The sequence below is a fragment of the Amborella trichopoda genome, chromosome 12 (assembly GCF_054954075.1).
Source record: "Amborella trichopoda isolate Santa Cruz 75 chromosome 12, AtrichopodaSantaCruz75HAP2 v2.0, whole genome shotgun sequence".
Taxonomy (NCBI): Eukaryota; Viridiplantae; Streptophyta; class Magnoliopsida; order Amborellales; family Amborellaceae; genus Amborella; species Amborella trichopoda.
In genome coordinates, this window is record NC_142347.1 from 39526898 (window position 1) to 39543596 (window position 16699).

The window sequence follows — 16699 nt, forward strand, 5'->3', positions numbered from 1 at the left end:
ATGATACCATGGGAGTGGTGTATCGATAAGAAATTGTATAATATGGTCCCATGGGATCATATTTTACATACGCTACCGTAGGCGAAACACATGGTGAGAGGGGAATTTAGGACCTAAGTTTTGTCTTTTTCAAATAATCATTGTGATCGATCGCAAATAAAATTAATAATAATTTTGAGTCTGTAAAACGTGACAATACACGTTTATTGTCGATATGGGAATAACAACCACTTCGGAGAAGTTATCGGGCTCCAAATTACTTACATAAATGTTATAGTTTATGTTATTAAAGCTTTATCGAATAGTTTTTGTTATTATCATCATATTCGTTTTTTCATGTCAAAACGAAAATTAAAAAAAAAAAAAAAAAAGATGACTTTACTCTTTTTCGGTTCTTGAAAAACCGAAAATTTTAAAGTTTCGATTCTTCAATTACTGAAAAATGTTTTCTCTCTCGTGTGGCATATTTTATCTACCTCTCTGAAGTCATAGTTATCCGATAAAATCAAAGGGGAACAACTAGTTTGAGCTTCTAAATTTAGAAAAAATATTAAGAACTATAATATTATAAAATTAGGAGAAATCTTGTGGCGTATTCTCTCCCTACCTCTTTGAAGTCATGGTTATCCGATAAAATCATGGGAAAGAGCTAGTTTGAACCCATAAATTTAAGAAAAATCTTAGGGATTATGAACTTATCCAAAAAAACAAGACGCTCGGTGAAGGGGAGAGAGAGTCAAAAAAACAAAACCATTTTTACTCATGTATTGTAGAAAGAGGTGTAGAGAGAGGATACGCAGACCCACAAGATAGAAAAAAAAATTGGGTTCGAAGAACCGAAAATTTTAAATTTTTGGTTATTCAAAAACAGAAAATTGGCCCCAAAATACTTTAAAATCGGTTGTTCAACACCCGAAAAAGGGTAAATTTATATTTTTAAAACAATTTTTTTTGACATGAAAAAAATGAACGCGGTGGTAATAACGGAGATGACGAATATGTATGTAATTTTCCCTAACTAAAAACACACACAACTTGTCTTGAATAACTATTATTCAAAAGTTTTGGGGGTTAAACAAATCCCCTAAAATTGTGTTTTGGCCATAATAATAAATGCATTGTTTGGTCCCAAAGAACCCCCAATTTTTTATCTTATTACTTATAACCTATATTTGTCTAAAAATTTATATATTTTATTGTTGTTGTAACCTTGAGTTAAAGATTATATATTTATTAGTAGGGGTCGTAATAGGTATGGGTCCAGAAATATAGTATAGGGCCCGGACCTGGACATGACTCGTCGGTTTAAATTTTGGACCCATGCCCAAACCCGAATTGGGTCAACCCCATTAGGTCCTAGGTCAAGTTTGGGTCCATTGCCACCCCTAGCTGTTAGTTCATCATCTTTGCTATTGAATAAAGGGAGCGCAACTTTGAATCTATAGAAAGTCCAAACCTACTAACCTTGATCTATAGGAGCTCGTGTGTGGAACCAAAGTTCTAATGGCAATAAATTTGTATTTTTTGTATTGTTGTCCAGTATGCTTCTTTAGGAGCACCATTTACTTCTACTCCCTCGATCAATCATCTTTGAGTCACCTTGTGATAAGTTTCAAAAGAAAAAGATTTTTAGCTCTTAAAACTCTAGATTTGATACTTCGTCAAATGAATTGTCCAAATTCCTTGTTAGATTGGGAACTAATTTGATGCATTTGTCCATTTATTAGCTGCAAACAAACGTTTTCTTTTTTTAGTAAATTTAAAAAAGAGAGGTGGATAAATATGATTTTTGAGGATTTAGGTTCAACAAATACCTTTTATATTTGGTTTCACAATCAAAAGACCAAGTTTTGCAATTTATTTGACTCTAACGCTCTTCAAATTGTCGACATTCATCAATTTTTCTTTCTTTAAAAAAAAAAGAAAATCTTTAGTTATTTTCCCCTATGATGAAAATAATAATTCAGTCCTGTGGATGACCATATATAACTCCAAGATACAATCACATTCAATCCAACTTTGAACTAGACAATGGCGCTGACATTGCATAATGGCTTGTTTGGATATAGCCGCTATAACCAATAAATGACTGTTTCAATAAAATTAATTAATAAAGTGTATGTTGTTTGGCCGTGTCCCTCTTAAAATAATGTGATATGAACTTCTAGGAAGTTTTCTATATAAGTTTATAGTTTTGAAAAGTTTTACTCTACTCAAAGTAATTTGCTCTAAATAACATGGTTTTACCTATAAATAACTAAAATAGTTCAAAATTTAAATTTTTTAGTTTTGGGTAAGTAAATTGCAAAAACGTTAAGTAATCAAAATATATTATATATATAACACAAGGTGTACCAAACAACTAACGAAATAATATTATGCAAAGTAGCTTAAGATTAATTATAGTACAAACAGGTCCAGGAGCTTTTATTTCAAACAAGAAAAAGAAAAAAAGTGCAGAATAGCAAAAAAAAATGGGTAATGTACATCTATATCAAAGCTCCAAATATTTCACTTACCCAAAAAAAAAAAAGCTCCAAATATTTATATCCCTCTGGGAATATCTTCATTAAAACATTTTCCTCTACCAAAAATTCCAAAACAGATAAAAATCTTCAGTATATGTCAATGTTCGTTACTATAAAATCAGAACTTATCTACAAGAGCAAATGCAACAAAAACAAGTGAAAATAAATCAACACTACAAGAACAATGATGCATAAAAAAATGAAGAAGCGACTCCTCTCACATTCACATGCGGCTTGGGCATCTGGGCACATGTAAGTTGTTCATCCTACTTTTGCATAAATATTTTCAAGTGCATTACTACTACAGCACGCAACCATAAAATGAGTGAAGGCTTAAAACCTTTGAGCAATCAAAACCTATCTTCCACCATTTAAGAATTGGTTAGGATTAGGTTCTAAGTTGAATGCAATCCTAGTCGTTAATAGAATGCTTTAACAGTCGATATATGTGAAAAGTATAAGTCTTTAGCATAATAATTGTATCAAATCCATTCGATAATAGCACAGTTTTAGTTGATTATATGGTGAAAATACTGAGACACTCATAAGTGATCTTGTTGCAGCAGTTGGTGAAGGTTTGGATGAAGTGGCTCAACCAGATGACCCTCTAAATCTTTGGTGGAGGGCTTATGGCCTATGTTTGAAAGAAGCCATGAACAGCAATTGCATAGTCATATTCATTGAAAGAAAAAAACGGTGGTCTAACCGAGAATCGCTTGGTTAGACTGGAACCAGCCACTGACTGGTTTCGATTTTGATTTCAGCCGGTTTTGATGACCGGCAGGGTATTTAAAAAAACAAAAAAAAATTATATAAAGTTCCAAAAAACAATAGATTTTGTTTGTAATGCATTTTTAATGTTTTTCATCATTATAGCAAAGATTTGAAATTGTTTTGCCATTAATACTTAGTTTTACGTTTTTCCTTTTTTTTAGAAAATTTAAAAAATGCTCTTAGGCACAAATCAACTCTTTAAAATTCATTTTTTTCATTAGTTTTTTACTTCATTTGGATGTGCTTTGTTTAATCATTCTTTAAATACGTTTTTTATATTTTTTTGTTATCATTTTTTGTATTTTTTAATACTTTTTTTACTGCCCCAAACTTGCTCGATTATAACAGTTGAACGGACCGGTTTATTGTTAGTCAAGTAAACCGCTTCCGGGCCTATATCGGGTTAACTGTTCCGGTTCGATTATTCTTACACTGGGTAGAATGGCTAGATCGCCAATTTTTACAATTGAAAGTTTTTCTTTTTCTTTAAATTGATCAAAATATTAATCAAAATTTATTCACAAAATTTCAGGTCTTAAGAAATCACTCTAAAGTGAGATAAATCAAAGATTGAAATTTCGTATACACATAATCAGCATGTTTATGTGTATTGTTTCAAAAAACGGAATCGGGCTCTAACTCAACACTAGTCTGATTTTGATACCTGGTTCAACTGGGTTGAAATTGAGTAAGACCAAGCTATATTTAACAAAAAAAACTTCAAAAAAGAAGAACAAAAAAAGAAAAAGAAAAAAAAGAAAGACAAGAGACACAGGAAGCTCCACGAGTTTTTTAGCCCAAAATCACTAGCCTCAGGATCCGGTTTAACTCAAGTAAGCAATTTTTGAATTATTGGTTGTGTGATATAATCACATGCATGGATAAATGTGTTGTTGTGTATTGTAGTTATTATAAAACATTACATAGCTTTTGATCTATGATACTTTGTATATAGTTATATATTTAATTGTTGGGGTTTGTTTCATTGTAATATATACACATTCACAAGTCACAACATTTCAGTCCTCATTCTCGAAGACTATATCTTCTCCCAGTAAATGGCTGGAAAACCTTTTGTGTGGCTTTCTTGCTATCTTCTCTTGGCAGCCCCTCTGCAACATCCTAAACATCCAAATATAAACCAACTGAATAAAAATGTTAAAATGGCAAGACATTTACTTATAAATAAGCATTGGGATCTTTTCACGGTTGTCACATAATCGTGTCCCAAATTGCACTCAGTACCCCAAAGAGATATTGATTTTTTTTCCTCATTAAAGTGTGAAAGCAATGGTTAAGAAAGCAGCCAAAGCAACAGTCGTTCGAAAAGGACGATGGTTTCGTGTGGCTGTAGCAACACCCATGACCAAGTGGCCCCTCGTTAGCATGTTTTTATTTTTTGATAGAGAATGGCTTGCAAGTGTTTTTTATTTTTTTGGGTTCTCAATCTATGAAAATAATGTAATTTGAAGTGCGGCCATATCGATCTATGGTGCAGTTGCCACTACATCATAAATAAATAGACTCCTTAGTTGAATATTGGCCTTACTGGCTGTGGGAGAAGAGAAAAACCTATAGTAGTAGCTTCTACTCCCATCTCATGGACACAACATTCAATTGGTAGATGATTAATAATTAACAAACATACCAAAAACCATCACTGAAAGATTCAATATTCATGTTTTTAAATGAAAAGTCTATTCCATATTTTTTTGTAAGAGATGGTATACAATTAGATCATTTACCTTTGGTTTAAGGAGGTCACAATTATCTATAGCTTAGGTATGTTACAAAATTCGAGAAATTTTTTTTTTTCAACTTTAAAGCTTGGCCAATAGAACAAATGCAACCACCCAATTTCACATCCAATGATCAAGATTAATTGTGATCACCTTATACCAAAGGTAAATGATCGCATTATATACTTTTCCATTTATATAATGTTTGCTAACTTACTCACAAATAGTATTTAGGATATGAATTTCAGTTCAACTCTTAGTAAGAAGTAAGAATTGTAATGGTTACTAAAAGATTGCAAAGATTGGTGGCTAGCACTACTTTTTTTTGGGGGCGTAGATCTAGCACTTGAACTAACCTGCGATAAAGAGCTGAAACCCTTTGGAGCATGGTTTAATCTTGTGCTTGATTTTGACGAAAATTCACTTTCCTTAATGCTCATCATCGAATTTCTAGAAGCTTGGGAAGCCGAATTTTCACCGACTTTCCTTCCTTTTCCCATAAAGGGGACAAATTTCTTTTCTTCATAAAATAAAGTTGAAACGGCAATGAAAATGTCAAGCATTTTAGCGAAACCAGTTAATATAAAAGGAAAATAACATCTGGGTGAAATTAAGATGAACTAACCTTGATTAAGCTTTTGCCCTTGCATTTCTTTGTAGTTTGAGGGAAGAGCAATATCTATATCACAATCTGTGTCTATAATGGATATGGAGGAGGCGGGCTTTGTCTCCAAAATATCAAGGTAATACTTCTTATTGTTGTGAGATATCATAATACAATCACCAGTTGATAAGCAAGTGAAACTCCGCAACGTTTTCTCCAATCTACAAATAGATGAAAGATTTAGGTTAAAATGTGAAAGGATTTACACTCGAGCCTTAAGCCCCCATGGATGTATATGGCCACACAACTAAATTATTGAACCCCACGAATATATTACAGCATGCATATATTGTATTACAAGATATTCCTTAGACATGTGTATAATACCTTATTTATAGGGTTATATCCTTGTGGTATAGCCTGTATACATATATGGTGTCTATAACTTAATACTTAATTAAATGTGTATACAGTTGTGCAGTCAAAGATATCTGTGCAGTAAATGATATCATATCATCAAATAGATATCAGGTTGTGAACATTCCCTTTCATACTCAAGATGAGTTAAGAGAAAGCAACTTGAGTTTGGACAAATGAAAGCAAGCCCCATAAATAAGGTCTCGAACAGAGAAAGTTTGAGTAATAGTCTTCATGAATAGAGAAAAGTCGAGTAATAGTCTTCGTGAACCGAAAAAGCTTGAGTAACAGTAGAACAAATGACCAGAGTAGGCAGAAAAACTGTCGAGACAACTAAAAAAACAAAATGGCACTTAAAAGAGTCAACAAAATCGGGTGAAAAACCCGATACCTATTCAACATCACGCAGATCATCAAACAAAATTAGATCGAGTAATAAACTCAATCGTATAAAAAAAAAATCTTCACAATAAAGATATAATATAAATGAAGTGATTCACCGTTTGAAAGATTGACCCATCCATTTTCAAAAAGTATAAATAATTGCTTCCCTTTTTAAACAAATTGGTCCCTTCCTACACGAGATGACCATCACATCCCAATAAAATATTTGTCTGATCCCTCGGCTAAATATCTCATCTCTCACTCTTTTTGTTTAACCTTTATCCATTCCTTCTCTCTACTCCCTCCGATAAGTACATGATAACCGAGCAAAATATAACGAAGTTTTTAGAGAGAGAAACATTGTTCCTCGATTCACGTAGTGTTTTGAGAGAGAAAGAGAGAGCTAAAAACTTTGAACACAAATGAGGGATCTCTCATTATCTCCCAAGACTAAAGATACCAATGATTTGTAGGAGTGCAACCTATATCGCACCAGTCCATTCTCAAGACAAAGGGATGGAATTTGAAGTTTGGGGCATTGATATTGACATATGTGAGTCCATTGCAGGAATAACCTTTCAAAGTACTCCAATCTCTGACTTTTGGAAACTATAGATACAAAATTGCCAGCATCCATTGAAATTAATTGTTGAGAGAGAAACTTGAGAGAGGGAAAGCCATTGAAACCAGAAGGGGACTTAAGACTGCAATCAAGTAGCTCCAAAGAAACCAGGAAATCACATGAAAACTGCAATCAAGTAGCTCCAAAGAAACCAGGGAATCACATGAAAACACCGAGGAATGCAATGTATATTGAGGCTTCGGGTACACATAACTTTGAAATTCATACGCATCGTCATTATTGAATACCTAACCTCCCAAGCAGAGGAGGTTAAAAGGAGAGCCATCGATCGAGATAAGAGCTACTAAATCCCATTGGTTTCGCAAACCGAAACCCTAGAATGGCCCCGTGGTGGCGACGGAGGATATCACAGATCATCTGTTTTCAACTGATTTTGTGGTCTCCTATCATGAGGGCCTGTACCATCAAAGTTGATGATCAAGGCGGGCAAAGAAGCCTAGATATATCGCCATTTATGAGAGAGAATGGGAGTCTGACCACTTCCCTAATGGGCAAGAGAGAGAATGGGTTGGGGCCGTGGTGGTAGTAGCAACGAACCCATGATGAAATCTTTTGAGGAAAGGGCTCAAATCCCCATCGCCCTTTATGAGAGACAATGGAGGTTTTGCCCGCATCCCTAATGGGCAAGAGTGAGAATAGAGGCTAGAATCTCAACCGGTAAAGTGCTGATTCTATCGTTTGCAGGGGCCATTTCCAGAGGATTAGGCATGCAGAGAGAAAAGAGATATGCTATGATACCATATTAAAATGTGAAAGGCATTACATTCAAGCCTTAAGCCACCATTGATGTCTATTACAGAAGCCACATAACTAAATTACTGAGCCCCATATATGTATTACCGTATGCATATGTATTACTAAAGATTCCTTAAACATGTGTATAATATTCTATTTATAAGATTACATCCTAGTGGTATAGCCTGTGTACTGGCTGTTTACAACTTAATACTTAATTAAACGTGTACACAATTGTGCAGTCAAAGATATCGCAGCTGTGAAAAATATCATATCATCAAAGATGTCAGGTTATTTATATTTCAACAATTTAGATGGAAGATTAAGTGGTCTGACACTTCACTGTCAAAACATGGTGGGGTGCTCCAAAGAGGGGGTTTTCTTGCTGCAAAAACACTTAGTCATCTCTAGGATTAATTTTAGAGAATAGAAATTGATATGGAGCTCAAAAAATGTTCTAAATCAATTCTTGCTTAAACACCAACTCCGAACCACCAATCTGAGGGATGATGCGATCCGGGGTTTTCATAATTCAAAAGCATATCTTAGTTGGAATTGTTCACAAACTGAACCAAAGATGATCAATTCAAAAGATCCCCTACCTCTGTTTCTAGAGCACCCATGTGTTCCTTGGTGGACTGTTAGACTGCTAATGCGCGCTCTAAAGGTTTATCTTAAACTATTTACACAGACAAAGATGTGCACAACACACCCATGCATGTGCATGATTATTAGTTATAAGAAATACGTTGCTCTCTAATACATGCATATATAAGAACGATTGTTACTTGCAGGTTTGATACTATCAAAATTTGGAATTGCTGAATTTGAACAATATCGATAGTTTAGGGATTATTATAATCATTTCAATGTCCATGTTAGGCCAAAAAATGGACCTGGGACATCCTTGTCTCTACATGCTAGAGCGTTGCCCTTGGCTTGGGCTAGGCCTGAGCCTTCCAAGATGGGCTGGGCAATGAACTGCCTGGTCCGAGCTAGGCCGGTCCATGAAATACTTGGCCCAGGTTGAGCTCTATGTGAAACATGTTGGGGCTCCAACACATTACCAGGCCTAACCATGTTGCAACTCAAGAATATCTCCTCCAGGAGAAAGAAACACAGCTAGAATGGTTCTTGGAATGGAATCATCATTGGCTTTGGAATTACATATCCTGTATATAGAATTGTATATATTAAGTATGAAAGAGCACTTACACAGCCTTAGGATTGGAGAGATGGAAGAGATCCATGGTGTCTGGCCGAAACTTGACATAAGTACCTTTGGATAATGCAGTGCTTTTAATTTGTACTGTATCACCCTCTTGTAACAACATATTTTGCATCATCTAATACCAAAAAAAAGAAAAACCATACATGTTATGCCAAGAATGTGGGCTGTTTAATTATAGATAAGGTTTTGACACGAAGCGCCCTGCCCTAGTTTTCCATGGTTTGAGGACCCAAAAACCATTCCAAACCCCTGCAAATCCATTCCCGCTCCCAGACAAATGGATTTCAAGCCACTTATAATGGCGAAATTAGAGGGATCTTGCTATGATGGTCTTAAGAAAATAAGGGAAGATGTTTATCTTTTACATCCCAAAATCTCTTTCATGATTATAGAGGTTGACGAGGATGGATTTGCAGAGTTTTGGACTGTCAATCTATCTCCAAGAAGGATTTGCAAGGGGTGGCCTCATGCAGCCTCAAGAACACTGAGTACTTTTTCTTTTTGTACTGTCTTAAAAGTTTGGCCAAAACATATTTGAATAGAAGAGGCAGAGGTAAATTTTGAACTCTTTCCTTTGCTCTTACCCAATATGGCATATAGAGAGTGCCTTCTTCTGCAACAAACTCGAGCACACCACAGTGAGTTTTGCATTGTGTTGCAGGATTATATAGCTCGAAGACCATCGGATTGTCAGTGTGTATCGATGCTGAAGACAAATTGAACACGTCTTGTTTTGTGAGGAATAAAAGTAGAAGAGTTTGATGCAAAACAATGGACTGTTAATAGTGTTTCAATTGTATAGTGATAAATGAAGGGGAGGGAACTTTCTGAAAACACCATGGATTTGAACTTTGAAGAAGCAATAAGAATTGCTCACCTAAGTGATCCAATGCAGAAGGAGGCATGATCACTGTGATCATGCATTTCCCAACAAGAAAATAGAAAAAAAAAAAGAAAAAAAAGGAAAAAAAATAAAAACAAGTGGAAATTAATTAGTAGACCACCATCAAGCATAAATATTTCAATTCTACATAAGATGACTACTAAAATCACTAAAGTAAGCATCACTCACCATTGTCCCCATTTTCCAACTCTGGCTGCAATATCAAGTGGTTCGAGTTAATGCTAGGAACTTTGGAATTTCCGAAGAAAAAATTACAAAAATTAAGGGAATGTGAAATGTAAGGTACTTGGATGCAAGTGTTTTGCTTTTGAAAATCCAATTTGCCCCTCTAGATTTAAACTACCTGGGATATACTATTTGATACAGTATGGCATATAAAAAACTGCTAAATTTGCTTGCCTTACATAGGCCTAGGATAACAAACCACGATTTTCCATCCCCTATGTTGAAATTATGTTTATATTCTTTTAGTGACCATGGAATATAGCAAGGTAGCATACGTTCTTACTATGTTGTCCCATAAGAAACATTGCGGTTTTCGTGGCGATATTTGGTTAAAGGGTGAGGTTTCCATAAGGTTGCAACCTTAAACAATTAAAGTAAGATGCACCTCCAAAGTTTGTCATAAAATTCAATTTTGGTATCGAAAATTTTAGGATGGCCCGATAAACTAGTTTTACATTTAATTATAAAATTTTAACTCCAAAAATAGTTCAAATAAAGTTGATATATAAACACATGAAAATATATGGGCCAAATTATGTGTTACAAGATGTACTATTTTTAAGACTTGAAATCCTTTTTTTTTTCCATATTCATAGTTCTTGATATTGAGATGATAAATTAGATGGTTTTCTAAAGTCAAAATAGTATTTTCTGTCGGCTTTTTTTATATACACCTTACTTCTACTATTTAAGGTATCAGCCTTATATAAACTTTCTCCCTGGTTAAATGAATAGGTGTGGCCTCTCCGTGCCATTTTTTAGTTGCTTTTATGGTAGGCTACTTTGCCATCAAACATTGGGCCAGTAAGGTGGTCCATCCGGATGAAATTATACGTTTGGTCTTGCAGCTAGTTAAGGGGATTTTTGTGAAGTGAAATATGGTTGGAGCATCTTAGAACAAGTTAAACAAGAAGAGAAAATGATCAAGAGCTCACATTTCCCCAAGTTTGAGGTTCAGTTAGAGGTGATTTGAATTTCCGCTAGTGCTCCTAACCATCTTTTAAACTGATGTTCTAGAGAAATAGAAAATTTTTGATAGTTTTGGGGTCTAACAAATCCCTTGTTGCTTGACCTTTGAGATCAAATGTACAATTTGGTCCACCAGAGCACCTAGACGTTTTCCTTAATTACATAAGTAATACAATGGTAGATTATGATGTTCGATAATATAAGTTTGCTGAAATTGGAGTCTTTTTAATGATCTTATACCCATACCTTATCAATAAATGAAGAAGAGTAACACTCATAGGTTCGTTCGAACGGGGTTGAGTAGTATCTTCTTGAGAACTGCAATGAAAAAAAAAAAAACAAGTAAACAAATAAACACTCATGCTTTACAAGTGAGGAGAGGCTTGAATTTCACACCCAAAAAAAAAAAAAAATTTCCAAAAAAGAAGGTTGCTTATGTTCTCAAACAGTCATTTTTTTGTCTGGCGCAAAATTTGTTTGCTCATATATTACACATCCGTCACAGATTTATGTCGAACACTAGTGAATACAGACAAAGTTGAAAACACTCAATCGTAAATTCGTAACCAATGTTTAACCGATATAGGACTCAACACTTTAGGAGATCATTTGAAAATAGAAGAAACAAAAGGAATACACATACCTTAAAGTTGGACTAAAACTTTTAAAATATGAACAAATTAATTTCAATACATGGGTCTGGTGTTCCAAAATCATATCACCATGGAATGAATATGTACCATGGCTTTCGTTGTGATGGATAAAGAACTAGAAGTTTGTCTGTGCACTCGCACAAGAACTCTTAGATATGGATATAAATATGGAGAAGATGGTTCATGAAGGAAACATTTTTAACCTAGAATTTTGGAAAGCATTGCATCGCATCTCTCTATCTTGGTCCTCAAGCAAGTTAATGGACGTTGCAATCTTGCCACCATTTTGATTCTCTTGCCACTTTCTAAAGCATAATAGCTTAATAAATGTTTCTAGGATTTATTTACTTTTATTTTTTATTAAAGTTAACAATTTTATTGCTGGAAAACATTATAGAAAAAATTCTATCTAGGATATTCTTTCAGCTATATATTGGGTGGGTTAGCATAAGGCCTTGGCTTTATGTTAGCAATTAAAATTGTATCTCAAAACATAGGCAAGAAATTAGTTAGTTTGGATGCTCAAAACCTTATGTAGACTTCAAAATCTATTTCTTTGCTTATGAAATTTGATGTTCTATAAATGAAGTAAATCTAGTAGACATGTAAAATGCAAACACTTGAAAATAGATAGTCAAAATAATTTCTTTTAAGATACATTGTTTTAGAGCATGAAATTCCCTTTTTCATATATAAGTTTTTCAAGGTTCGGATGATCAATTTGAGGGTTTTTTCATACTAAAGTTGAATTTCTTGCTGGAGTTTAGGTGTAGCGTTACCGTTTAAACCCAAGCCTTATATACACATTCTCCTTTGTGTTTATAACAAGTAAAGACTTTATAAGGTTGCAACCTTGTATTATTGAAGTAAGGGCCCCTCAAAAATCCTATAGAAGTGAGTCTTCCAACATTGCAGAACCCTCCATCTGATCATCTCGATCTCGACTTATTTGGATGCGAGTAAAAAAAAATTTCAATTCTTAAAAATAAAGTATATTATAACAAGTTATATGGACAATTGATTTTCAAGGTTTTAAAACATTTATAGATCTACTCGATATGCATCGTTTTAAAATTTTAAATTTCATAATTAGGGAATAAAAATAGATTTTCAAACCATCATAGGCTTCCGACAACATAACTACATGCAAATTTTAGAAGTGCGCCTTGATTTGATGGTATAAAGAGGGCGTCTCATACAAACCTTACCTTGTCAAAATGCCTCTTTCTTGTAAAATACTCAGGAACATGCTTCCGCCATAAAAACTTGCGCAAAGAGTAGTAGGGTACTCGTAGTCTCTAGTTAATTTTATATGAATAATGGTTTCATGCGGGTTGGACTGCATTTTTACATATGCGGTCCAAAGTTATAAAACATCCATCTTAAAAATGGATAGGGGGTCCATCTAAAAATAATTGAACCTAATGGACCAAATGTTTTTTAATATAATTATTATTCTAATTTTTTAAATTTATTTATTTATTCATATTCATGGTCTCCATATTAGAGATTACGTGTCATTAAAAATTCAGTCAAAAATCAATCTAAAAAATAGGTTCTTGAAAGGCACCTCATTTCTACATGTACTCATATAAATTGGGTCCATTTCATATATGAAGTGTCTAATAAGCATGGTATGCACATATATCATTGTATGTTTTACTTATTTTGAATTACTGTGTTTTTAAAGTTGAAATTTTATAACTATGTATCATAAATTCATCCACATTATGCGCTTTTCTTTCTATATAAATAAGCATGTATACAATGCCCTCATAAGTATGCTATATATCTATCCCTTTAGCATAACACTAACTCGGGAGAGTTTTTTGATTTGAAATTTTAGGATTCATCTAATTACATCAAGATGATTATTTTGAAGTAAAAACTTTAAATTTTGAGCTCTAAAATAGCTAGAACATTATCTCTAAAATTGGATGGTTCACGTGCAACTTTAGTTAGAATGTCTTTTTTTTTTTTTATAACTTCATTAATTAATTAATTATTATTATTATTATTTTATGTTTAGAAATGGGTTCTCCAAAACTTGGGATCTAAAAAGGCGTCCGTTTTGTAAATTTTCCCAAGGGAGTAAATAGACAGTATACTCCAGAAGTAGAATATGTAAATAGACAGTATATCCCGAAGACGTTTGAACGGTCTTTGTTGAGAGAGAGGGGTACCCTAAACACTTCCATTCCCTATAAATTACCCTACTTCTTATTTAGGTACGACCACTTGTAGATTAGGGTTTTGCATCTCCCATGAGCGGTAGTGTGGGGTTTCAGGCTCTTGCTTGAGATGGGTTATGGGATTAGGGTTTTTCTCGCCCTAATACTTCCTTTGGTCAACCGGCTTTCTTGTTTCTTAATAGATCTCAATCTGCTTTCACATGAACTGGATTACAAAATCTTTTATTGAGTTTTTAGTTTCGTGGAAAAGCCCAAAATTTCACCTATAGAAATTTCCCCCTTTTTATTTTAACTTTAGATTAATAGGTTATATGGAGTGGAAATTTATCTGTTTTCTCCATGTTTTGGATGAGATCTTTGATTCTACTCCTATATTGAACTGGAGGCATTTAAAGCCTGGTTCTGTTTATTACCAGTTTCTGGGTTACGCTTGCCTCAATATGATGACCTTCGAAGAAAAAATGATTTTTTTGTTGCTTTTTATTGTCTATGATTTTTTTTTTCATGATTTTTTTTTTGGCCGTGATGACAAGAATCATTTCTCGATCCTGACTAAAGATAGGACCTTTGAGATTTTTGTATGATTTTTAATTATATTCATGTCTCTTTGTGATGAGCTTTTGTGCGTGTCTGAGCCGTTTATTTTAACTCATTTTCATTGATACTTATTTATTTGGGGTATGCCATTTACTTTTAACTGATTTTCTTGATTCTTATTTATTTGGGGAAGTTTCTGGTTGTTCTTTAACTTTGGTGCGATGATTATAAAAATTCCTCGTTCTGATTGCTAAATGGCATGACAGACACCTTACACCCATAGAATATGAGCACCCCATTTTAAATATTTTTTCTTTTTTTTTGGTGAGAAATAGAACTTGATGTGTCTTTTGACTTGCTCTTTCCATTTTGGGGGAATTTGATTTGAATCATTTGATTATTACCTTTGCAAATACTTCTTGATCTGAGAATATTAATGTTATTGACTTGAAATGCACCAGGCACTTATGATAATTTTTAATTTGAACAAAAAATTAAGTGTGTGCTCAAAGAAAACTGATAAAATTAGTTCATGATTTTTGGACATTTAGAGTTCCTCTGGAATTTGTTTGAAACCCAGAGCAACTTTACATTACATAAAGAAAAGTTGTAGTTTCTCATCGATTTATCTATATTATTTTGAAACAAAATTTGAATACCCAAATTATGAATTTTTGGAAAAAATGAATGTGCAAAAAAAGAAGAAAGAATGTGGTTTTTTATTTCAAGACGAAGCTCTTATTTCGATTTAGTCATAATATGATTAGTTATCTATTGTGTTGTTTTTTTTAATGACTAATTTGCTGTCTACAATTTATAAGCATCTCTATGAAAGTGCACTACATTTTTTTATGAGTTTAAATATAGATAAAGCTTTATTAAAAAAAAAATTTCATTTTCTCTATGTAGATTAATAGGCCTTAAAGTTATAGGAATTCCTGCTAATCTCTATGTGAATTATTTCCCCCGTAAAAAATGTATCTAGTGTATCAACCACAAAAAGAGGGTAGCCACCCCAGAGAGAAAATGGTTATTACCTTCTTTATTGAAGGGTCTTGTTTGCAATGCGAGTTCAGAGGAAAGTGGTTCTAATCATAAAATTTCAAATGAAATTTCCATTACTCCCCACTATATAACATGTGTTACAACTGAGTCCGTGAGTCCACTCGGATTCGGGTATGTTACTCGTCACAATTGTGTCCGTAAGACTACTCGGATTCAAGTAAGTTACTCGGACCAAAATATAGTATCGCCCAGGCCTAGGCGGCCAAACTAGGTGTGTCTTCGGGTGCCTATGCAGGTTCCGGGGGCCAAATTAGGCAGGTATCTTATCGCCTAGGACGGTTCCTCCAAATTAGGTGGGTATCCTTGGGCCAAATTAGGCAGGTATCTTATTGCCTAGGAGGGTTCTGCCAAATTAGGTCGGTATCCTCGGGCGCTCTGTGCCCGTGCCGGGAACAAACGAGTATCTATGATGTTTGGGATTTTTGGTTCCCTAGAATTTCCTCCCCAGAAAAATCGGGTGTCTACACTCTTTAAGAAAAACATTTTAGAATCTAACCTGAACTCTAATCCAACGCTACAAATAAAGGTAATGGGTCTGCTATTTGTATCTCTCTAAAACCATAATGTTATGATGTCAAAATTTTGTTAGCATCGACACTTAGCATAGAAGCCACCCATTCTCTCATTATCCTCTTTCATAGCCATTTTGTATAACCCTTTTTTACCCATCTTCATACCCATTATAAGCTCTGTTACACTATGCTCTCTCCATGGCCATTCGTATTGTTTGATTAAGGCTCATCCATGGCTCCTTGTCGTCACTCTTCAAGGAATGATTTTAGCTTTCTTTTGTCCCTTGAATTCATGCACCAGTTGTCTCTCATAGTCCCCATTGGAGTTGGTCACTTTGAGCCTTACATTGAATACTATGTGTGTGCTTGATTGATTTGAGAATTGACCACCATTTCCTTCGCACTTTAGTAGCCAGATTCTTCTCCACATGTGGCATTCTCACTCTTAATAAAATCTTTCCTGTGGCTCTTATGTAATCCCTAGGGAATCCTATTCAACATTTTCTACTTACACCCACCGGGTGCTTTCATTACCAAGCCCTATACATCTTGGGCTTCTAAGTTACCAAAAACAAAGCCTCCTCAAT

At 34.2% G+C, this 16699-nt stretch overlaps 1 protein-coding gene and 2 non-coding genes across 6 annotated transcripts; 2 read left to right on the forward strand and 1 right to left on the reverse strand.

The window, feature by feature from the left end:
- Positions 1-4180: 4180 nt before the first annotated feature.
- Positions 4181-11943, reverse strand: LOC18446926 (ubiquitin fusion degradation protein 1 B). Of its 4 annotated transcripts, none has more exons than XM_011629720.3 (9): positions 11894-11943; positions 11400-11471; positions 10128-10152; positions 9933-9965; positions 9640-9761; positions 9040-9170; positions 5667-5866; positions 5398-5561; positions 4181-4424 (listed from the first exon to the last, which is right to left on the reverse strand). In XM_011629720.3, the coding sequence occupies exons 1-9, from the start codon at positions 11894-11896 to the stop codon at positions 4329-4331; spliced, it is 846 nt and encodes a 281-aa protein (XP_011628022.2). In that variant the 5' UTR covers positions 11897-11943; the 3' UTR covers positions 4181-4328. The 4 variants fall into 4 exon arrangements, with proteins under 4 accessions (XP_011628022.2, XP_020530831.2, XP_088709891.1 ...); XM_020675172.2 differs by having other exon boundaries at positions 11797-11943; XM_088853765.1 differs by lacking the exon at positions 5398-5561.
- Positions 11944-14515: 2572 nt separating this feature from the next.
- LOC148779581 (small nucleolar RNA snoR126) lies at positions 14516-14637 on the forward strand. Its single transcript, XR_016046647.1, has one exon. It is a non-coding gene; the product is annotated as a small nucleolar RNA snoR126 (small nucleolar RNA).
- A 110-nt stretch (positions 14638-14747) lies between these two features.
- Positions 14748-14830, forward strand: LOC148779582 (small nucleolar RNA snoR8a). The gene has a single exon (XR_016046649.1). It is a non-coding gene; the product is annotated as a small nucleolar RNA snoR8a (small nucleolar RNA).
- Positions 14831-16699: the final 1869 nt, after the last annotated feature.

Excerpts from the sequence above, each read along its gene's own strand:
- LOC18446926 (XM_011629720.3), bottom strand. Across the intron at positions 9,171-9,639 it reads CTCTCTATATGCCATATTGG|ATGATGCAAAATATGTTGTT; the intron begins GTAAGAGCAAAG and ends TTTTGGTATTAG. Across the intron at positions 4,425-5,397 it reads GTTTCAGCTCTTTATCGCAG|GATGTTGCAGAGGGGCTGCC; the intron begins GTTAGTTCAAGT and ends TTGGATGTTTAG.